Source organism: Lepidochelys olivacea (genome assembly GCF_965140295.1).
Source record: "Lepidochelys olivacea isolate rLepOli2 genome assembly, chromosome: 11".
In the NCBI taxonomy this organism is placed as follows: domain Eukaryota; kingdom Metazoa; phylum Chordata; order Testudines; family Cheloniidae; genus Lepidochelys; species Lepidochelys olivacea.
Genome location: NC_140421.1, coordinates 75097392 through 75122030, shown reverse-complemented (window position 1 = coordinate 75122030; position 24639 = coordinate 75097392). Strand labels below are relative to the sequence as shown.

The following is a 24639-nucleotide window of genomic DNA, read 5'->3' as shown; positions in this document are numbered from 1 at the left end:
CTTAACTTCTGAGAAGTGTCTCCTGAAAAACAATCATCTAGATATGAGTTCTAATCTGAGCTCTACCACTACCCATTTTGTGGCCTTGAGGGAGTCACTTAACTTCTCTCTGTCTCTGCCTATCAGGGACTGTGGTTTTGTGATTGTGGTAAGCCGCCAAGGGGTCAATTCCCATTTTATACTGAGACAGTGTATCTACACTGGAGTTTTGCATCAGTGTAGCTGCCCCAGTACAAATATCTCTATATAGACAGACCTTGGGATTGGATTGAGGATTGTCTAGTTTACAAGAGCTCCAGTTCAGCAAAGCGCTTAAGCTTTTGAAAATTTTACCTCACATGCTTAAGTGCCTAAGGGCTTGTCCATACGTAAAACACTACAGCAGCATAGCTGCACTGCTGTAATTCTTCAGTGTAGAGACTACTTACTCTGACAGGAGGTAATCCACCTCCGTGAGAGACGGTAGCTAGGTCGACATACCAATGTCTACATGGGGACTTAGGCCTGGTCTACACTACAGAGTTAGGTCAATGTAAAGCAGCTTATGTTGACCTGTTTATGTCAGTGTAGACACTACAGCCTTGTTCCCACTAATGTAAGTGCCCTACTACACCTACATAATAATTCCACCTCCACAAGAGGCGTAGGGCTTATGTCGATGTAGTTAGGATGATGCAGCATCTATGTGAACACTATGAGTTACTTACATTGGCTCCATGCTGGAGCCGTGAAACTGACAAGAAAGCTGCTGGCAGCTTGAGCGATCACCCAGGGGTGGGTCGGGGGCTCCAACTAGAGCCTGGCTGCCCCCCAGGCTCCTGTCCTCCAGTTCAGCTGCTGCTCTGGCTCTCTGTTGGGAGCCCCGCAACACCGAGGCTCCCAGCTCACCACTCCCTCCACACTGGGCTCTTGGCTCCCCACTGGGAACCTGGCAGCCACCCAGGTTCTAGGTGTGGAGCTCCAAGTGGGGAGCAGGGAGCCAAGAACCCGGAGGGGGTGGGGGTGAGAGCAGACAGGCTCCCAGCAGGGAGCTATGTAGAGCTGAGATTCTGAGCTCTCAGCCCCCCCTTAAGTCTCTGGAAGTGTTCCTGGTGAGTAGGCATACCACCAACAGAAGGAGGGCAGTGTGGACTTGAACCACCGCAGTAACTGCTGCAGTAGCTATAAGACAACCTAAAATAGTTTGTAGTGTAGATATGCCCTTAGGTTGGCTTAACTAAACTGCTCAGGGATGTGGATTTTTCACACCCCTGAGTGACATAATTATACCAACCTAATTTTCTGCTGTAGACCAGGCCTGACTCCTGCTGGTACTTAACTTTCTAAGTCACTTAAATGCTTTTGAAAATGTTATCCATACTTAAATTTATGCAGATGCTTCAGTCTCATTGATTTCACATGCTTAAGTGCTTAGCTGAATCAGGGCTAAGGTGTTGTGAAGACTAGCTTATGTTTGCATAGCACTTTGAAAACATAAAATACTATCTAGGTATCAAGTACTATTGTTGTTTCTCACAGCCATAAGAATGTTATGTTAAAGTATGAAAAAAGATGAGAAAAATCATGTGGAAACTGATTCTGAGCTAGCCCAGAAATCTGCAGGGAGTTAGTTTCAGACTTCATACTCAGTAGCCCAGCATGGTCTGTGTGACCACTTCAGTTAACAGGAAAGATGAGTTGTCGCTACATAGTGTCATTTAAATGAGAATTTCTGAAGGACACTGTACCTGAATGAAAGTATAGAAAACCTGTACCTCCAATATTTAGCATTGTTGTGCTAAAATGAAATAAAATGCTTTGAAGGAAAAAAAACAAAAACCTTTCAACTGTTTGATTGCTGAACCTTAACAGACTACATCTCTAGATGTATTATAACTATATTTTAAAACAGAATAAATTAAATGTCTCTTACCTAACAATACCTGAGTGCTGTTTCCTCTTCTACAATACACACCTAAGACTGCATAGGAAATGCAGGTAATACCTTGTGTTGCTTTAGGTACTAATGACGACATTAAAAGTTGCAGAAAAAATAGAATCCTTCAAAATCTGATCTTCATAGCTGTGAAAAGTCTGTTGAGCAGTGCACCATGGCAGTGTAATCTGTAACTCTGTCAGTGTGAATAGTAGACTTGGTATCTCTGAAATGTAATCAAGTATCCAATTCAAATGGTTGTCTCTTTAGGCTGAGTTCAGGAGACATGTTTTGTCTCGAAATAATTTAAATGTTCTTGTGGCATGTTACTTTAGCCAGCAGTGTGTGTACCTCTGTATGATTGACCGATTTAGAGTAAACTTTGAAAAAGTGTACAAATAAATCTACACAAGCAACTTGGTTCTAAACATCATTAGGCTTATTCTTTATCCCAAATCTCATTTATTTAGTTTCTCAAAACCTAGAATCCATTGTAATTGTATTGGACCTGGTTTATTTGAGAGAGGTGTTTTCCTAAATGTCCACATGTAAATTTTGCACTTTGTAAAGGAAGGGCGTAGAGATTAGATGATCTCTGTATGTAGTCTGTACAGCATTTGGCTAATTTTTCTGAATGAAAAATGCTGTATAAATGTAAGAGATTGTTATGATAACATATAAGTCAAGAGTGTGGTTCTATACCTTTAGTGAACTGTACTTTCACATAATTTTGTGTTAATTTTTTCAAATGTATTTAAATCAAAATTAAAACCACGTTTACTCTTTGATATTTTTGCAAAAGAAAGGTTTACTTTAACCTACTTTGGGTGGTTCAGGTTGCCTTTAAGTCATCAGTTCAAAGGCTAGAATAGTAGTCTTGTAAATATACTGTTATAACATGAGGTAGTCCGATTGACAAAAGTAGTTGTTTGGGGATGTTGTCCTTTGAGCTGTTCCCATTTATCCTTCTCCTATCCATTACCCTCCAGCCAAGCAGATTTGGATGTGGCTCCCATAAAGCCTTTATCCTTGCTTTGACCACCAGTTTAGATGCTGCCTCTTTGGCAGTTCAACTGAGAGGAGCAAAAGACAAACCTTGGTATGTGCCTCAGGAAGATGAACGAAGCCTAGTAGGCCTCTATTATGATTCTGTGACCTGACTTGATTTCTTTCCTCCCCATCTCCTCTCTGGTTGTGCTGTGTAATGTACTTGCCACTACACCATCTTGACATCATATAGAGATGGGATAGATAGACTAATTTACTGGAATACAGTTACAGCTGGTCTAAAATCACTTTTCATTTAACAGAATTAAGTGATCAGGTTTTAGATTAGTTTTCAGATTATTTACAACAGTGTTTTAATGTCAGTAACCAGCACTAAGAGAAACATTGATCTTCAACAGGTGGTCTTGTAAAAAGAATCTTGGAAACAAAGAGAGATTATGAGACATCGCAACAGTCAAAGTCTACAGAGAAGGTAATTTGATAATGGGCTCCAAAGACTTGTCATTCATAAATGTTTCAGTAGTGACCTCTCTTTCGTCCGTGCATTGTTTTTTTCTTCCCAGTTTTATTTTCCTTACTTATCTAGTTATTATCCTTGATTTCTTAAATTTATCTTTGTGCTTCTCAAATTATGTCAAGCTTTCCATATCAGACTCTGCCTTTCTCCCTTTTTTCATTCTGTTTTTGTATTTGGTACCGTACTCCTTTTTCATGTCCTTTATTTTCGTTAGCTAGAAAATGAAAAAAAGACAGGACAGAGAATGAGGAAAATAAGTGAGTCTCAGAAGATAGTGACATCTCTCATTTTGCTACTTATCAAATGTCACTGAACACTCGTATTCTGGTCAGAGCTCTATAATTGAAGTCGCTTGACTTTATCAAGAAAGCATCTTTGCAGCAACAGAAGCCAATGAGTTTTATTAATTTCAAGCTGCTGTAGTTGTAACACTGCTTCAGTTGGGAACTATATGAGGCATGATTTGTGTGTTTGAATAGCTGTAATGTTTTGATTCCAGTCTTAATTGTCCTTTGGGCATTTGTAGAGCAGCATCCTGTTGTCCAACAACAGTTTTCATGGGCTGCTAACCAAAATACGATCTTAAGATACTGTTAACCTTATAAAGTATAATCAGATGTTGGTTCTCTGATACTGCTTCATGTCTCCAAAGCTATCTTGATTCCAGTCAGTACTGAAGTGTAATTAATGTAGTATGTGTCTTTAGTCTTTATACTGAAAATCCTTTACTGTTTGTGCCTTGTCAAGATCTTGTTGCAAATGCCTATTAGAGTGCACAATAACTTTTGATTGATTTTCCTGATCAACCAGCCATTGAGAAGGCTAGTAAATTATTGGGCCAACTTGATGAGCTGGAGAAGGACCTTGGGAGTCACTAAAATATATGTTGGCGAGTGCCAATATAAGAGCCTAGACAGGTAGACTTTCATGTGCTTACAAGAAGGCACTTGTAACTCCCAATTATCATCAAATCTCACCTGGAAAGTCCACAAACCTATTTTTACTTCAGTTTATCCTTAATCTTTATTCATAACTGTTTTCATTGGGCAAGAACTTCAGTAGTGACCTGGGATTTTATGTGCCTCAAATATTGGGTGCCCAACTTGAAAAAAGGTGCTGAGCACCCATCTTCTGAAAATCTTGCCCCTATTAAGGTGTCTCAGGTTGAGCATCCAAAATCACTAGTCAGTTTTGAGGACCTTGGCCATTGGGTTTCTTTTGTCATATCAGAGTTAATAATTTCACACTTAGTGGCAGACTTTATGGCTATAGTTTTAATATTAGTCCCAAAGATACCTTGAGTCATGAAGGTTATTTGATGACTTTGTGGTTGATTCATTGTTGTGAACAAGTATCTTGGGAAGCTTTTGAATACTATAGTCCCATTCTAGTCACATATCTCTTTTTTTAATTTGATGCAACAAGGCTGGCTGCTGGCATCTTGGTGGATCAGGAACAGAATTCATTAGAGAGTATAAATATTTCTAGATGACTGAAAAACAGATACATCCGAAGAACTTACCTTATGAAGAGCTATTATGGCTCAATAGTGGCCTCTAGTTTCTGTGCCAAAAGTGGTAGTGTTAACCTGAACCCTTCGAAGTATAATCTTCAGTTTGTCCATAGTTAAGACCTGAGATTGGTATATCTAGTCTTAAAAAATAAACACAGTTTGCCTTGCTGTCTGGAGGCAGTAGATTATGTTGTCAGAAAGGCCTGGATCCACAAATAGACATAGGGGTTGCGATGCCTAACTTGTAGGCGCCTAAAAATCACTGAAATCCACAAAGCCTGAATTAGGCCATGTTCTCCCGATACAATGAATGGGGGGAGGCAAGCAATTTAGGCACCTAAATCCCTTTATGGATCTAGGGCAGAGGAATCAGGATTTACTTTCCTTCCTCCCCATATTGGGACTGTCAAGGAGGAGTGCAGTTCCTCAGAGGGAAGGAGCATCTTTCTGAGTGATGCGGGAGGCTGTGTCCAGCCAGCCTTCCTTGGCCGGGGGAGAGTCCCACAATGCGGCAGAGGAAAAGTGAGGTCAAACAATACAATGAATACCTCCTCAAACAAGAAAACCCATTAGATTTTTCCAAATGGCAACCCATTATCAGAAGACTTTGCTGCATCAAACTCCTCTTTATTCTACTTTAAAATACATTGCATTACAAATCATAGACCATAGAAGTGTAGTACTGGAAGGAACCTTAAGAGGTCTTCTAGTCCAGTCCCCTGCACTCAAGGCAGGACTAAGTATTATCTAGACTAGAATAGTCAAAAGGCAGACCGCAGACCAAATCTGGACCAAAAGACGTGTTTAAACAGACTGCAAAATCTTTTTATTTACTGATGATCATTATTGTTTTTAAAATTATTTTTACCCTCTCATTTTCTCACAGTGCAATCTCCAATACGTTGCACTGTGAATTAATGATTGACTGGTCCACCTTAATTCTTTATTTGCTTAATTTGAGCTATCATCATTTCCTCCAATAAAAAACTGTGTGTTCCTTTTTAAAAAATGATTTCATGCTCATAGGCGCATTTACTCTGTTGAAAGCAGTAGTCCTGCCTCCGGTGGTTTCGACGTTTAATGGCTTTACTTTTTTTTGATGCCATGTTTAAACATAAAGTTGATACCAAAAACTGTTCATTTCAGGAAGAGTGGACTAATACTTACTGTTTTATTTTGCACAGCATCAGAACAGAGGCTTGACCACTGTGCTTAATTTATACAGCGGTTTGATTTTATTTTTCATGTAATGCATTACAAATATTAGCAATGGGGTATATTACTAATGCACAGCTTGTATGAGTTTGTTGAATAGGGGCACTTGCGGTGTGAAAAATGTTTCTCTAGAGTCTGGACCTTGACTACACCTTGACCGAGAAATTTGGACCTTGACAAAAAAATAATTGACTACCCCGATCTAGCCCAATACTAAGTGTACAGATTTCAGAGTAACAGCCATGTTAGTCTGTATTCGCAAAAAGAAAAGGAGGACTTGTGGCACCTTAGAGACTAACCAATTTATTTGAGCATAAGTTTTCGTGAGCTACAGCTCACTTCATCGGATGCATACTGTGGAAAATACAGATGTTTTTATACACACAGACCATGAAAAAATGGGTGTTTATCACTACAAAGGGTTTTCTCTTTCCCCACCCCACTCTCCTGCTGGTAATAGCTTATCTAAAGTGATCACTCTCCTTACAATGTGTATGATAATCAAGGTGGGCCATTTCCAGCACAAATCCAGGTTTTCTCTCACCCCCCCCCCCACCAACCCACTCTCCTGTTGGTAATAGCTTTAGATAAGCTATTACCAGCAGGAGAGTGGGGTGGGGAGAGAGAAAACCCTTTGTAGTGATAAACACCCATTTTTTCATGGTCTGTGTGTATAAAAACATCTTCTGTATTTTCCACAGTATGCATCCGATGAAGTGAGCTGTAGCTCACGAAAGCTTATGCTCAAATAAATTGGTTAGTCTCTAAGGTGCCACAAGTGCTCCTTTTCTTTAAATGTACAGAAATACTAGCCCCCTCTGGTTCTTACAGCAAAGTCTATTGTTTACAACAAATTTTAGTGAAAGTTCATAGAATCATAGAATATCAGGGTTGGATGGGACCTCAGGAGGTCATCTAGTGCAACCCCCTGCTCAAAGCAGGACCAATCCCCAATTAAATCATCCCAGCCAGGGTTTTGTCAAGCCTGACCTTAAAAACTTCTAAGGAAGGAGATTCTACCACCTCCCTAGGTAACGCATTCCAGTGTTTCACCACCCTTCTAGTGAAAAAGTTTTTCCTAATATCCAACCTAAACCTCCCCCACTGCAACTTGAGACCATTACTCCTTGTTCGGTCATCTGCTAGCACTCAGAACAGTCTAGATCCATCCTCTTTGGTACCCCCTTTCAGGTAGTTGAAAGCAGCTATCAAATCCCCCCTCATTCTTCTCTTCTGCAGACTAAACAATCCCAGTTCCCTCAGCCTCTCCTCATAAGTCATGTGTTCCAGACCCCTAATCATTTTTGTTGCCCTTCGCTGGACTCTTTCCAATTTATCCACATCGTTCTTGTAGTGTGGGGCCCAAAACTGGACACAGTACTCCAGATGAGGCCTCACCAATGTCGAATAGAGGGGAACGATCACGTCCCTCGATCTGCTCGCTATGCCCCTACTTATACATCCCAAAATGCCATTGTCCTTCTTGGCAACAAGGGCACACTGCTGACTCATATCCAGCTTCTCGTCCACTGTCACCCCTAGGTCCTTTTCCGCAGAACTGCTGCCTAGCCATTCGGTCCCTAGTCTATAGCTGTGCATTGGGTTCTTCCGTCCTAAGTGCGGGACCCTGCACTTATCCTTATTGAACCTCATCAGATTTCTTTTGGCCCAATCCTCCAATTTGTCTAAGTCCCTCTGTATCCTCTCCCTGCCCTCCAGCGTATCTACCACTCCTCCCAGTTTAGTATCATCCGCAAATTTGCTGAGAGTGCAATCCACACTATCCTCCAGATCATTAATGAAGATATTGAACAAAACCGGCCCCAGGACCGACCCCTGGGGCACTCCACTTGACACCGGCTGCCAACTAGACATGGAGCCATTGATCACTACCCGTTGAGCCCGACAATCTAGCCAACTTTCTACCCACCTTGTAGTGCATTCATCCAACCCATACTTCCTTAACTTGCTGACAAGAATACTGTGGGAGACCGTGTCAAAAGCTTTGCTAAAGTCAAGAAACAATACATCCACTGCTTTCCCTTCATCCACAGAACCAGTAATCTCATCATAAAAGGCGATTAGATTAGTCAGGCATGACCTTCCCTTGGTGAATCCATGCTGGCTGTTCCTGATCACTTTCCTCTCATATACAAAGTATATAGGTCATCTTGAACTAATAAGGCTGTTGATTTAATATCCATTGGCAGGAATGAGCTCTGTCTGTATACAAATGCTTAGAGAATGGAAGGGATGAGTGAGTGACATTCTGCTCTGCAGTACTGCATAATTAGTTACCAGCAGTGTACACTGAACTTGTATTGGATTTTCTTCTGTGCATGTTACCATTCCTAGATCTGTAACTAGATGGTGCTGTTCAATCATCAAATCTGATAAACTGGATTTGGGGGAAATTATCAGGTCATTTAGTTCATTCCTCTGCCAGGGCGGGATTGTTCTGTAGAGTATTTTGTCCTGTCAAGGTAAGCAGTGGGACTTCATCCATTTCCTGTGAGAAGCTGTACAACACCTAATAGATTTCACTGTCAGGAGACTTTTTTTTTGGTAATCAGCCCAAATCTCCTTTTGAATAATTTCATTCCATTTCTCCTAATTAAATCTCCTTAAACCATAGTGAACAAATCTGCTCCCTTCTGGCCATTCACATTTTTCAAATGCACATGGCATTTGTATCCCTTCTGTGATCATTTAGTCACACTGTATATCTTTGTATCATATGACCTCTAAGTAGCTGCCTGCTATTGTACTGGGTCTTTATCGCTACTGCTTTTCAGATTACATCAGAGGCATCTTTATGATCCAGAGAGAAGCTGTTATTTTTCCAACAATAGAGAAGAACTGTTTGAGGGGGAAATTAAAGGAGCTTGGTAGCTGTGATAATTGGAGGGTATTGGATTTCAGGAAAGCATTTGCCTTAATTTGAGGAATTAAGAAACTGAATGTGTGGTGCAAAAAGAAATAGTATTAAAAATATCTTCACTCAGGCACTGTCAGGGGAATTGCAAAGTCCATATGTTGAGGGTGATACATCTGGATATCTGACACACTGTGGTAGCGTTGGAGCTAATGGAGGAGGTCTCATCTCTCTCAAGCTATAGCTGAACTGCCTCGTTAACTTGGTGACTGCAAAATCTTAGTTGCAGTTGGCAGTAAGAAGGTGGGTTTTTTTCCCCTAAAAGTAAGAGTACGTATCTTCCCTGATGTTGCTAAACTAATCCTGCTGGCAGAAGAATGTTTCTTCTTTCCATCTTCAATTCTTTAGACTTTAAAGCCTAAAGCTGTTACTTAGCAAAGATCAGAAAAATTGTCTGTCTGTATTCTGAGTACTGTTTATGTGCATTAATTTATTATTAGATACTGTTTGATTTTAAAAATCCAATCTATAAAGTGGGTAAAGATGGTAAATTAATGCTTAGAATTCAGCAGTGTTATGTTTTGACTAGAGGATATTACACACCGTAACTTTTAACTGCTGATTGCAATGTAGCATTTATTTATTCATAGCTTCATCTGAAATACTTTCCGTGCCCACCCTCACAAACATACCTATGCTTTCTTGAAACACTGGTGTTAGAAAAAGAAGGTTAAATCTACAAATGCAAAAGCTATGTAGTGAAAGTACTTAAAATAATATACAAATTTTTCAGGTCAAACAAAGAGGTCACCTTGGAAATACACAAGGTTTTTGCTGTCTTGATTAGCTGCATTCAGCCTAACAAATTCTTGAAAAGACTTCCTAAATATATTTGGTTAGAACCTGACCCCTATATTAAACAGTCAGAGAAAGAAACAGATGTTATGTTTTGTATTCCACTTCATTTATTTGATGCATGGCAAAAGTAGACAGGTTATGAAATAGAGTTTTTGCTACGTGGGATCACTTAATAAAAGCTCCCATCTTTGTACTACCAAAAAAGTTCACTGGCTCTGAAAAAGAAGCAATTCTGCAAGGTTTTTGCTTGAAACAAATTTAGTAAATAGTTCCATAACCTGGATAAAGTTTCCTTTTATCACAAATGGTTTAAAAACAAAAAATCTTATCACTTTAAGACCAAACAAATCATGCTGATTGTTGATATTATTTTTGGTAAAGTTCCTCAGAACAGACTAGTGCAGAGTCTATGCTATCAGCCATATGATATGATGGATCCCCCATAAATGCAATTAGTCATTTATGTATGCAGTGGTGTAGTCTTGTCAGTCCCAGGATATTAGAGACACAGGTGAGGTAATATTTTTTATAGCTGAAGAAGCGTTCTGTGTAGCTCAAAAGTTTCTTTTTCACCAGCAGAAGTTGGTTCAATAAAAGATGTTACCTCAGTAGTAGTAATTTATGACAGTTAAATTAGCTCTGTTTGTTTAAACTATCCTCAGATCAAGTGTTGTGACAGTCTGTTCTTTGGGAGCCCAAGCTTCTCTGTATCCTACTAGTTTGTGTCACAAGGAAATGTTTACAGTGGGATTTAACTATGAGAATGCAGCTACCCTAGAGGCATACCGAAGGCCAGTTGTATTATCAGTGCTTTGTCGTGATGTAGTGATTATTTAAAGCTGCAATAAAATACAGTGAGAAACTTTTGATACTAGCATAACGAATATGTTTCTGCAAGTAAACAACCATACTATTTCAGGGCTCCTGCAGTAGAGCCTGGATATGGCTGATGAACCTTTCATTTAACGTCACTGAGGGAAAATTAGCACAGGCTAATGGAATGCTCAAATCCATCTTGTCTTTTATCCTAGTCCCAGGTTCAGATCACTGTGACTACAGCTCTCAGGAATACCCTGAAGTCACCAAAAGATGGTTGCAATGTAATGAACAGGATTTTGTGAATATTTATTATTTGAGTTCCTGTAGTGCCTGGAGTCCCCAATTAGAAATCGGGGCCTGTTATGCAAGACACTGTATGTGTACACCACGCACCCAAAAAAAGAGATGATCCCTGCACTGAAGAGTTTACAATGTAAATATAAGATGAGACAACAGGTGGATACAGCAAACAGACTGGCGGGGGGGCAGAATGTATGCACAAAGTCACAGTGAGACAGTTATGCTTATTGTAATTACCAGGGGTCACAACACATTCGCTGCCTAATTAAGTGTTTTGTAGGTGTCATGGCAGAACCAAGTTTCAAGGAGGAATTTGAAAGAGGACAGCAATGTGTCTTTGTGGAGTTATGTGAGGAGCCCTTCCCATGCATGACCTGAAAGAAAGCATGAAGTTGTCTAAAGGAAAAATTAGGGTATGTCTACACTGAAATGTAAGCCCAGGATTTGAACTCAGGCTCAAGTCTACCCCCTTCCATCTGCACACAAATTGTACTTTCTCGTGGCTCAGTCCCAGGACCCCATGGGGGTGCAGGGTCCAAGCCTGAATCAAGCTGGAACACAGGGTTCAAGCCCTATTGCTTTGCAGTGTTGACGCAGCCCCACCAGACTTGGGCTCTGGGAGTCCACCAAAAGTATCCCACAGGCTGACTTTCTTTGCTCACTGGAGAGTCAAGTTTAGTGGACAGTCAAGATTTCCTACACTGTATACCAACAAAGAGCTAAAGCACCCACATGTGGGAGGGCACTAGTAATTCTGGCATACGGGTGGTTGGACTTGGCCCTACATAATGTAGTGTAGACACTGGAGCCCTAGGTTGGGATCCTGGGTTCAACAATTCCTAATCTGGGGTTACAAATGAGTGTAGACTCTCAAACCCTAGGTTAACAATCCTGGTCTGCTAACTCATGGTTGACCCTGGGCTTACATTGCAACGTAGACATGTCCTTAAACTAATGGCTGATGAAGGCTGGTACCATTGACAGAGAGATGGGGATTCAACAGCTTAATAGTCTGAGAGATGAGGGAGAGCTAAGCCATGAAGGGCCTTAAATATGAAGACAAGTTATTTGTGTTTGTTGCGATGGGTGAGGCATGGAAATTGCCAGTGAAGGGATGCAAGAGTGGGGTCACGCAGTAAATGACAAGGCAGGAAGATGATTTTTTTTATTTTTGGTATCATTTTGAATGGATATAAATGCAGAGGCGGCGGGGCGAAGCATCTGCGAAGGCAAAGAAAGGAGAGATTGTAGTAGGCAAGGTTGAAGATGAGAACGTAAACGAGCTTTAGCAGAATGGACAGAAAGCAACTGCTGGATCTTAAAGATGTCATTCAGAAAGAACCAATGTCTTTATAGAACTACTGCCCTCTATAAATCAATGCTGAGTTAATATTTTCCACTTAACTTCCTGTATGTATAAAAATTAATCATTAGATTTGTTTTTGGATGTGTTTGGGTTTCAAAACCTCCTAGGACTTTGCTTAAACAAACCCTTGCTAAGTATTTAGTTTTGATGCTTCTCCAGAACGTTCATTGATGTTGAGTAAGATGACCACCAGAAGCTGACCTGGGCTAGGTGGCTCTTCCTGTGTTTGTTTCAGCATTTCTATTCCTCCATATAAATATGAACTTTAAATTGTGTGTTCTAAATAAAAAATAATATCCCTACTCTTCATGAAATCTGTTTTTTTTTTTTCTTTGTGGGTTCCAGTTCAGAAGCTGGGAACACTCACTCACTTTCAGAATTTGCAGGGCAAATAACATTGTGTCCTTGTTTCTTGGCCTCCTACTTTGAACTTCATACCTGGTGTAAGCAGAAAAAGCATCCTGTTAATTGAGAAATTATTTGTTTTACTGTTTTCCAATGGTTTCTGTGAAAAGGTTTCTCTTGGGCATCCCTAGTAGATAGTTTCTGCATTTTAAATAGACTATGCTATTTATGATCACACAATATTTTGTATAATAAAAAATCCAAACTGTGGTTTTGGAGTCAAATGGATTTAAAAAAAAAAAAAACTTGTCCAAAATGAGTGTTCTGCCCTTTCCTGTGCTATAGAAAAAAGGGGGAAACGGTGTAGCTCAATAAAAGTGTGGCTGTTTTGTTCTACTTTGATAGCAGGATGTACTACTTCGGTAAAAGGGGATGTAGAAACTGTTAACCATTTATAGTGTGCATGTTTTGTAATTTAATCCATATTTCACTTCCGTTCATTTTCAAACAACAAGCACTGTACGTGGTATTAAACATAAAATAAACTATTATCAAATAATTCATTAAAATATTGACTCTAGAAATACCCTTTCCAAATGGTGAATAATTACATCACCTCTTTCCTAACTTTTTTAGGATGTCAAGCACTTCAAATTTACCGAAAAAATTGAGCATTAGAACTGGGTGTTCTATGATAAACCATCTGCAGAGCTATGCACACCATAACCTTGTGTTAGTCGCTTAAGAAAGGCGGAATGAAATGAAAGTAAATCCTGTGGGTTGGTGGTTTATTTTGGGTTCCCATCCCTCCCCTCTCCCACCCGCACCCCCTGCATCAATGGTAGATTTTCCCTCATTGATTACAAAAAGAGAATGTTCCTACTTTTTAATTTGGCAAATCCCTGCGTGCCGTTCCACATTGCAGTCTGTTCTGAACAAGGTAAGGGGAAAGGTAGACCTTTTCCCCAGGCATCCAAAATAAACATTTATCTTGGTGTCCTAAAAAAACATGAAGAAAAGGAGGCACACTGGGCCTATTGAGTGAAATAGTCCTTTTATATGGGGACAGTTTATTGATTCTTGGATTTTATTGAGAGTGGGTTGTTTGAAGTATATGACCAACTTAAATGATTCTGGCATTTTTCTTAAAATGGAATATATCCTGTTATATATTTGTGCAAAATGAGCAAAGGTGACATGTAGGATTTTACCACCCACATTGCTTGTTGTAATGCACCATCTGCCACAATTCTTAGGGATTTAAAGAGAAATGATCCAAGCAAATTTTAACCCATAAACGTAGCCGTGAGATCAGGAACTCTTCATTTTTATTAACTGCCTTTCTCACTGGGCATTCTTGCAAAGTTTTACTCATTTACCCTGTAGAAATAGTAGCTCTACTATACATTTATCTGCGTCCCTGCACCTCTGATCAGAGATTTTAGATAGCAGTGTCCATTTGGCCCGCACATGCACTCTCCCTCCCTTGTGCTCTTCTTTGAAGGTAACTAGCCCTGCACGGGTGACCCACCCTCAGTTCTTTCTCTGCTGCCCCTGGCCTGAGACAGAGCGAATAGCAGTCTGCTTTTCTCTTTACCTCAGAGTTTGAGTTCACTTTCTTAGCTCCTACTAGAGTTTCCATTTGTTTTTTCTTAGCTTTATAGAGTTTTCTTTAGTTTTTTTCCCCATGTTTAAAAAAAAAAATCCTTCTCCCTGTCCCCCCCCCCACACTTTTCCCCCCCACTGTCTGGGGATCACCACAGTAAGGAGCATACCTGGATCCCCCAGTTTTAAACAGTGCCTCTCATGCAGGAATGCAATACTACTTATGGACGGACACTCTTGCTGCGTCCTGTGCCTCGGAGAGACTCCTATTCCGCGGAAGTGTACCTTGTGCCAACAATTGAATGCTAGATCCCCAAAGAACCAGGAGTTAAAGTAGAAACTAGTCCTGATGGAAGGTGCTCTGAAACAGTCATCTGACCCCAGTCCCAAATCCCCTCCACGGCAAAGATAGTCCCCAGAGCCTTCAACTTCTAAGGAGGGAGAGCTGAGCAGGAAATCTTCAGGCTCTTCTCGCTCTCTCCAAAAAGAGGGCTGCAAGCCCTCAGACTGAGCTCCTGACTGGCTAGAGGAGATCCCCAGCACAATGGGTCACTTAGGCACCGACGGCCCCAAAACACGGTACCCGTAGGACACATGGGTCCTCCGGTGCAGACACCACCTATAAGCCTAAGGACTTGAAGGGTGCAGGCTTTGAAGCAGCAGCACTGCCTGCTAAAGGCAAGAGCAAAGACCATACCGTCTCTGTGAAGGCGGTACCAACGCGGAAACCTACGGTACCAACTACTTCCAAACAACCCTTGTCAAACCGATCATTTCTCACAAGATCTCTTCCAATTTCCTCTGTACCAGCGACTCAGCACCAACAAGCCCTGAATGCACTGATCACAGTGGTACTGCAGTCGTTTAGTTTTCTAGAGACCTCATGATGGCTGAGATTCCAGAGTTCCCACTCTACATCTCGATCCCCAGAATCACCACTGGTACCGGGGCGTTTGCCTCCAGTCTCCTTATTGGCTCCACTGCTATCCAGTGAGGACTCAGTGACCAGGATGATATCCTCTCACTACTACCCCGACACCATGGCCCATCTCTACATCAGCCAGGACCCTCCCAGTTACACTCGGTCTGAGCCTCAACCCTCTTGGTATGGCCACTCGTGGGTACCACCACTCGTGCCCTTTCCCCAGCCCCAGTGGCTGTACGGGGACCTGTGAGCAGCCTACAGACATCATACTTCTCCGGCATCTAGCGTCTCTTACCAAGAATCCATAAGATGGTCTCCTTCAGCCTCTGTATCCAGAGCCCCAGAACAGCAAGAGGAAACTTTTGAAGAGCAAGAGGCCAGCCTAGAAGAGGAGGTTACACCACACGGGAATATCTCCTCCTCCGCCTCCCCAGACGAGGCAGTGATGCCCCTATCACCATCCATGGCGAATGAATTTAAACTGCTTCAGGGTCTCACAAAAAGGATGGGAGACACTACAAATTCCCGCCGAAGAGGTGAAAGATACTCAGCACAAGTTACTAGATTTATATACTGCACATCTCCTCCTCCTCAAGAATCGTCCTCCCAGTCAATGAGATGCTTCTAGATCCTGCTAAGATCATTTGACAGACGCCAGCCTCCAGTACACCAACGTGTAAAAGGGCCAGTTAAAAAGTACTCTGTGCCCTCCAAGGATGCAGAATCCCTGTCTGTCTGTCTTCCTTCACCTACTTCTATAGTTGTGGATGCTGTGGATTCCCGGGGCTGACAATATCATACTAAATCCATTATGAGAGAGACTGGAATAGACTTGATTTATTTGGTAGGAAGGCATACTCCTCAGCAACCTTGCAATTCAGGATTGCCAACTACCAAGCCTTAATGGTGAAGTATGACCACATGAACTATGCTAAACGTAATGCCTTTATTGCCCACTTACCGGAAGCATAATGAGAACTGTTTCAAGCAATCCTACACGAGGGTCAGTTAGTAGTGAGAATGGCACTTCAGACCACGCTAGATGCCGCGGGTACAGCAGCGCGCTTGGTATCGATGGCGGTGGTGATGCGACGGACCTCATGGTTATATTTCTCAGGGCTGCTAAAGGAGGTACAGACAGCGGTTGAGGGACCTCCTTTTTGAGGGCATACAAGACTGATGCATCACTCTATACTCTAAAGGACTCCAGAGCCACACTGTGCTTGCTAGGGATTTACACACCAGGACAGAAAAGAAAATTCAGTTCTTAGCCATCCCACGGATCCTGACCACCGCAGTACCACAGCGTTACTATGAGCCACAGCGAAAGAGGCCTAGGATTCGAAGGCATAAACCATCAGCCGCTGAATCCTCAGCATCTTAGCCCTCAACCTCAAAACACCAGTTTTGATGCCTTGGTCAATTGGGGTGTTACTTTGGGTGAGATTATGCCCTCCACTGTGAAGGAATTAAAAAATAAAATGTGGGCGAGCATAAGGTGCTGAGATACTGTGGTGATAGGTTCAGTACAAGACTCAAAGTAGAATGGAAAAATTTAATAGAAAAATCTGAGTGTGTGTCCATGAAGTTTGCCATGATACCTCCAGTGGATATGGCGTGGTGGATGGCAACGTGAAAAAGGTTGTGGCCCTCCAGGTCAAAGTGTGTCTTGAGATCCAGGGGGAAGTTTTATGGATCTCAGGAGAGAGATGGTGTGTCATGATAAATGTATGGAGTGTGGTATGGATTGCAGAACAAATGGGAATTATTACTGACATAATCAGCATTAATTTGGTTATTTCCCCAAGAGATTGCCAAGGAGGTGAAGCATCACAGCTCTCTGTGGAACACTCCCTCTAAGAAGCTTTGGTATTTTGGGAGTGTCAATGCTTACCAGATCACAAAGGACAAAACTGGTCAAGAAAGACATGCTTTGAAGTTTGTATTACAAACGAGAGCAAAATACCTGAATACTGTCCTCTTTAATCGATACAGTGGTGCAGTATAATGAAACACCTGCTTTGAAGAAAGAAGTAATGGGCAAGTAACAGAAGAATTAAATTGAGTATTTCTTTTAACCGTCAAACCATAAGCCCACAACACTCAAGAACTGACTTTCGAAGCCAAGGTCACAAAGTTCACCAGTGTTCATTGCCTCACCTGATTCCTAATTAAACAAATCTGAAGTTCTAAAGTCCCTGAAAACTCTGAAGTCCCATAGTTTTCATACACAGTGTGTGTGGTAAAATACAAGCATCAGGAGTAAGTAAATCTGCCTTAAAATCTTAGAAGTATTTTTCTAAAATATATATCTGAGTTCATCAGTAAGCCAAAGGCTGTTGAAATGTGGTTGGCAGAATTCCCTGCTGCCTGTAGATTGCAGCTGAGCAAACAATCCACAGCTTGTGTAGGAAGAAAGTCCAATCAGGTAGGGGGGCAATAGGGGACAGTATAGTAGATTGTGGCCCAGTGAGGCACACCCTGGCTGCCACCTCTGGATTTATATAGCCTGTAGGAACTGCTTTTAGTAACCGATCAATCCTGGAGCTAGGATGTTAAATAAAGACCTTCTAGTTTTCCTGCATCCATTAAATAGCTGAAAGGAATTTACATCAACTTCAACATGCACAAACTTTGCACTAAAGGAAAACTCAGTTTTGGAAACCAAACTCTCTGGCTGCTGGCTTTTTTTTAATAGAAAGAAAAATGAATCCAGAAAGGAGGGACTTCGGGGGTGAGGTGGAGATGGAAATTCTGTTGCAGCAAATGGTGCATTTGAAGGAAAGCTCACTGGAATAGGTTTGTTACAGAATGTTAATGATGTGTCAGCTAAGGTCAGATTGGCCATTGTGATTTAGTCACTTTTAGCAAATACTAGTCTGTCACTCCAAGTTAAATGCTGTGGGCTCGGAGTTTCCAAGATGCCTAAGGGACTTTGGCAACCAACTTCCATTGAAAGTCAGATCTGAGTGCCTAAGTCCCTTGGGATGCTTTGAAAATCCCATCCACTGTCCTTTTAATTTTTTTTAAAATCTTGTCTTCCCCAGTTACTGTACTTGGACCACCAAGAGGGAAAATTTTAAAGACACAAATGGCAGTGAGTTGCCCAGCTCTATCAAAAGTCAGTCTTATTTGGACACCTAAACTTCCATCTGTGCCTGTGACAATCTTATCCGAAAATCAGCATGTTGTGTTAGTGACACACTGGGCACACTGACTTACCAGTGCCAGTCTAGCTGAGCCACGCTGACTAACCATGTTGTTGTACCTGATGGAGTCTCATGATGGTGTTCAGTAGACATGATACTCAGCGGTCATGCTTCCCACCAACACAGTTAATGATCAGATCTCATGTTCTAGAGATCTTCCTGGAGCACTGTACCCCCTCTTGTAAACCTCTTTAGAATAGTAAAATACTTTCTTACAGTAAATGTTCAGCCTTCTACTGCTATGGTTTTATAGTTCACTTCTTTGATAGTTTTTCATAATGCTTTGGAAAGTGTCTTCTCCAATTTTTTTGGCTGGCAACTATCAGTATTTTTAAGAGTTAAAAATTTGATCATAATAAGATGAGCTACAACTAGTGGCAGAAAGACAATACTACAAGCAGGTGCTGTTCTAATTTCCTCTCGTGTTCTGCACCTCAGACTTACTACAGCCTATTAGTTGTTCAAGTCCTGTGTCCGTCTTGAGCAGGATGTTTATCATAACACACACTGCAGTGATTTGGAATTATCCTTTTCAGGAGGGCAGCCTCCACTTTGTAGGAGTAAGTTGCACCTGCATTCCTGGAGTTGAGGTATAGCATAATGTATAATTGTAGCTGCTGTAATGAGGACAGAGTGAGCAATCAGGTGGAGGAGGACTATTAGTTGGACCAGGATGAGCTGAAGAATTCTTCTGATGCCACATACGTTTCCACCAGAACAGTCATTTAGTGATTCCATGGAGGGGAACCTACCTTTCCTCAGTTCTTACAGAACCTGTCCAAGTCAGCTGATTTTCTGTTGAAGCTGGACCAGGAACCTACAAGGATACAGTTGATAGGTTCCTGAGCCACCAACTCTTGTCCAGTAAAGGATGCCATGGCCATGCACCTATTTTGGACCCACTGGTTAAGGAGATGTGGCAGACTTCTCACACAGCTTCTTTGTCTTAAGCAGTCAAGTATATCCTTCCCAAGAATGCCACTTACACTGTCTAACACCCTACCCATGAAAAGCTGGTGTTGAGAGGGTAATAGCTAAAAAGAAGACTAGCCACATGGATCCTGAAGATACCATCTTGTAGGAATCTCACTCGCCTCCTGTCAGAATTTGACACTAGCCTTTTTTATAGATTTTTCTCTCAAACACTTTTGATATTCCACTGATCCTTTTGAATGGGCTTTTCTTTCTGGGCAAATGGCCACCCATGCAGTTGAAGGAACAGATTGGAATGTTTGGGCAACAATTACACTCTGCAGTGGTGTGCCTGGTTTGTACTCGCCCTGTTACCATTGCCCTCAAGGGTTACAAAACAAATCTTTATGAATTAGGGGAGGTCTGCCAGGAGTGAGAAAAAGACACCAGGGAGTTGGTGTCTTCAGTAGTTCAGTTTGGGCAGTAGTGATGTTGCCTCTTTATAAATAGATTGAAGATTCAGATTAAACGAGGCCTCCCTTTATCCTTTGATTTTCATCTTTGTGTGATGTCACGTAAGCTATGCATTGCCAAAAGTGAATTTGCACTTGTAATTTAACTTGCCCTTTTTTTCTTGAATGATCTGGAAATCATTCTGTTTTAATGTGGCTAATACTGTTACTACATGGTTCTGTGACCAGCACTTTTCAATGAAGTGGTGATACTGCTGACCTCTTCTAGAATACTGCTTTGGCTTTATAGCTTCATTGCAGTCGATCTCAAACATCCCCTCTACAATGCACAACTTCCTGTTTTTAAAATTCTTTAGTTCACCTCTTAAATATGTTCAGGGCCTTTCTTGACTTCATGTTTTTTCCTGTTTTATTTTTTTAATCAATTAAATTAGGAGAAGCCGCTTTTGTCAGAAGCAGCAAGGAGAAAGGAGAAGGACCTAGTATCAAAAGAAATAGAGAAGTTTCGTGGATCTATTCAGACGCTGTGTCGGAGTGCACTTCCTCTTGGGAAAATCATGGACTACATTCAGGAGGACATGGACTCCATGAAGAACGAACTGCAAATGTGGCAGCATGAGAACAAACAGCATGCAGAGGCTCTCCAGAAGGAGCAGAGGTAAGAAGACCTAAAGAAGTGTCCTCAGGGCAAGGCTGGTTTGCCACCTTGGACAGGCTGAATTACAAATGGCTGTGTCTACAATTTTAATTACCTTTTGTTTTAAAAAAAATAGTAAAAGTTTCACGTATTCTGTCAAGGTTCTGGTTTAACGCAGATTTTAAAGTCTTTTCAGCTCTTCTGTTATGTGAATAAATGATGTTAAATGAGTTACATGGCAGATAGTGGTACCTCTGAAATACTGACCATTTTCCAAACCCTTTCCAAGAGCCTACATGAATATCCATTTAATGCAAACAAATGTTATGTGGTGTAAATTAGATGTTATTTTGGGTTAAGAAGTCTATAAAGCAGTTATTTTAATGAGTGCTTCGTAGTAGTGTCCACAATAGTTAAGTCTGCAGAACAGTTTCAAGTATAAAACCCTAACACACTAATCCTCACTCATCTGCTTGAGCTTGAAACCTCTACGCTACATTAAAACTGGATTTTCTTTTGCACTTAATAAATACTTACAGTGGGGGGAAAAGGTTTAAATGGAGTGAAACTTTTAAATACAGCAGAATAATTGAATAGAAAAAACAACCTTAACAGTGTAGTTTAAAAAAAATGTTGGAAAAGCAGGAGAGTAAAGTTATGCTTACAATTAGCTAAAGCAAATTATGAAAATGCAGGATTAAGGAAGCTGAAATGGTCTGCCTTCAGTGAGTCACTACGAAGTGTATTCCTGTGTTAGAATAATAGAAATGTGGGGCTAGAAGGGACCTCTGGAGGTCAGGTAGTGCACTGATCAGGACCAAGTAAACCTAGACCATCCCTGACAGGTGTTTGTCCAACCTGTTCTTAAAAATCTCCAGTGATGGGGATTCCACCTCCTTTGGAAGCCTATTCCAGAGCTTAACTCCCCTTTTAGATAGAGAGTTTTTCTCGAATATCTAATCTAAATCTCCCTTGCCACAGATGAAGCCCATTACTGCTTGTCCTTGATATGGTTTAAGTCAAGTAACAGATATGTGTCTTCCTGGTATCGCCATAAACCTGGATAGCTGGGGACATTTTAAACCCTTGTGCTTGCACTGTTTTATCTACAGCTGCTGCCTTCAGGACATGTATTTTAGGCTACATGGCACTATATATGTAGCCTAAGTGGAAGGCTTGATTTTTAGGACGTTCTGGAGTGCAAGAAGCCCCATCACACTATGTAGTAGAGGGTTAAAACTATACATTTCTAACATCTGGCATAGGCGTTTAATGGTTGAGATGGGAATAAGTTAGGGCTTTGGTTTGTATGTGAAGTATAATGATGTTAGTATCTTGCATTTACATAGCACCTACTATCCCAGAATCTCAGCACACTTTTCAACATCACACAACACTCCCGTAAGGAGTAGGGAAATGGTATTTTATGGATCGAGAAACTGAGGCCCAGAGGTTAAGTGACTCTCTCCAATTTACATACAGTGTTAGGCAGAGCTAGCAATGGAACTCGGGGCTCAGGGCTCCCCAAGTCTGTGCTTAGCTAGTGGAAGAATATTGCTCACGCCAGGCCTCTCATCCACCTTCATTGTGCTCTCACAGGACAGCTGTACACTGTACATGCCTCGCTGGCCTCTTATATGCCTCTTAACTTTCCAGACAAATTATATTCTGGACAAGATTATGCCTTTTACATTTTGGGTGGATTGATTTTGTTTCAGTGGATTTGTGTCCAAACTGGGCATTATGATGAAAAGCTTGTTTTCAATAAAAATCAATGATTTTAAAAAAAGTAAATTTTAAATTTAAATTAAATACAGGTTTATATTGTTAAAACTAGGGCTGTCTATTAATCACAGTTAACGCATGCGATTAACTCAAAAAAATTAACTGTGATTAAAAAAATTTAATCGCGATTAATCACACTGTTAACAGATTACCAATTGAAATTTATTAAATATTTTTGGATTTTTTCTACATTTTCAAATATAATGATTTCTATTACAACACAGAATACAAAGTTTACATACTCATATTAGTTTTTATTACAAATATTTGCACTGTAAAAATGATAAAATAAATAGTATTATTCAATTCACCTCATACAAGTACTGTAGTGCAATCTCTATTGTGAAAGTGTAACTTACAAATGTAGATTTTTTTTTAAACATAACTGCCCTCAAAAACAAAACAATGTAGAACTTTAGAGCCTGCAAGTCCACTCAGTCCTACTTCTTGTTCAGCCAGTCGCTAGGAGAAACAAGTTTGTTTACGTTTACGGACGATAACTGCTGCCTGCTTCTTATTTACAACGTCACCTGAAAGTGAGAACAAACTTTCACATTGCACTTTTCTAGCCGGCATTGCAAGGTATTTACATGCCAGATATTCATGTGCCCCTTCATGCTTCAGTCACCATTCCGGAGGACATGCTTCCATGCTAACGATGATTGTTAAAAAACTAGCGAGTTAATTAAATTTGTGACTGAATTCCTTGGGGGAGAGTTGTATGCCTCCTGCTCTGTTTTACCTGCATTCTGCCATATATGTTATAGCAGCCTCGGATGATGACCCACCACGTGTTGTTTGATTTATGAACACTGTCGCTACAGATTTGACAAAACGCAAAGAAGGCACCAATGTGAGCTTTCTAAAATTAGCTATGGCACTTGACCCAAGGTTTAAGAATCTGAAGTGCCTTCCAATATCCGAGAGGGATGAGGTGTGGAGCTTGCTTTCAGATGTCTTAAAAGAGCAACATTTCGATGTGGAAACTACAGAACCCGAACCACCAAAAAAGAAAATCAACCTTCTGCTGGTGGCATCCGACTCAGATGATGAAAATGAACATGGGTCAGTCCACACTGCTTTGGATTGTTATCGAGCAGAACCCGTCATCAGCATGGACGCATGTCCTCTGGAATGGTGGTTGAAGGATGAAGGGACATATGAATCTTTAGTGCATCAGGCATATAAATATCTTGCGACGCTGGTTACAACGGTGCCATGCGAACGCCTGTTCTCACTTTCAGGTGATGTTGTAAACAAGAAGTGGACAGCATTATCTGCTGCAAATGTAACCAAACTTATTTGTCTGAGCGATTGGCTGAAGTAGGACTGAGTGGACTTGTAGGCTGTAAAGTTTTACATTGTTTGTTTTATTTTTGAATGCAGGTTTTTTTGTACATAATTCTACATTTGTAAGCGGGGCTTTGGAGCTGTGCTCTGGCTCCTCTCCAGCTCCAGGCAAAAACCTGCTGCTCCGTGCTCCAGCTCCAGGCTCCGCTCCAAAGCCCTGTTTATAAGTTCAACTTTCATGATAGAGATTGCACTGCAGTACTTATATTAGGTGAATTGAAATATACTATTTATTTTGTTTTTTACAGTGCAAATATTTATAATCAAAAATAAAGTGAGTACTGTACTCTTTGTATTCTGTGTTGTAATTGAAATCAATATATTTGAAAATGTAGAAAACATCCAAAAATATTTAAATAAATGGTATTCTATTATTTAACAGCACGCTTAATTGCGTGATTTTTTAAATTGCTTGACAGCCCTACTTAAAACATAAACCTGTTCAAAATTAAATTAGAAAATGTCTACTTATGTTAAGGCCTAAACTTTATTGTCATCTATTAAAATCATTTAAATTAAATTTTAAAAAAATACTAAATAGTGCATGTTTTAAAGAAAGTTCCACCAGTTTTAGTGATTTGAGTTACTGGCTAAGCATCTGGAACTGGAGTATGTATAAATGCTAAACCAGCTTTTGACAGTGGTAGCCTCTTCTGCAGGTGAAGGGAGAAAATTTTCTTATTTTCCCTTTATTCAGCTAGCTCCATTCAATGACTGGTTCATATGGTGACTAGAAACAATCAGTTCACTTTGCTAACTACAGATAATACTTTCTTTGTTTAAAACCCATTGGTTTTAAATACAAAACATGATGTGATAAACTTTTTGATAAACTTTTTTCTTATGTATTCAGCACATTTAAAATAGCTTTATTCATATATATATATATATATATATATATATATATATATAATGCTGTTTTTGTGCATTTTAAATTGAATTTGAATTTCCATTCTAATACAGCTTGACAGAAATCACAAGTAAAACATTACTCTTCTAGTAAATAAGAAAT

The 24639-nt window shown here is 40.6% G+C and overlaps 1 protein-coding gene across 4 annotated transcripts in view; it reads left to right on the top strand.

Moving 5' to 3' along the window:
- TRAF3IP1 (TRAF3 interacting protein 1) overlaps positions 1–24639 on the top strand; it is a 93317-nt gene that overhangs the window by 64453 nt on the left and 4225 nt on the right. For all 4 annotated transcript variants that reach the window (XM_084643334.1, XM_084643333.1, XM_084643332.1 and 1 more), the window contains 2 exons: positions 3322–3395; positions 20290–20513. In XM_084643334.1, coding sequence (XP_084499460.1) covers positions 3322–3395; positions 20290–20513 — 298 coding nt within the window. The remainder of the gene's footprint in view (positions 1–3321; positions 3396–20289; positions 20514–24639) is intronic.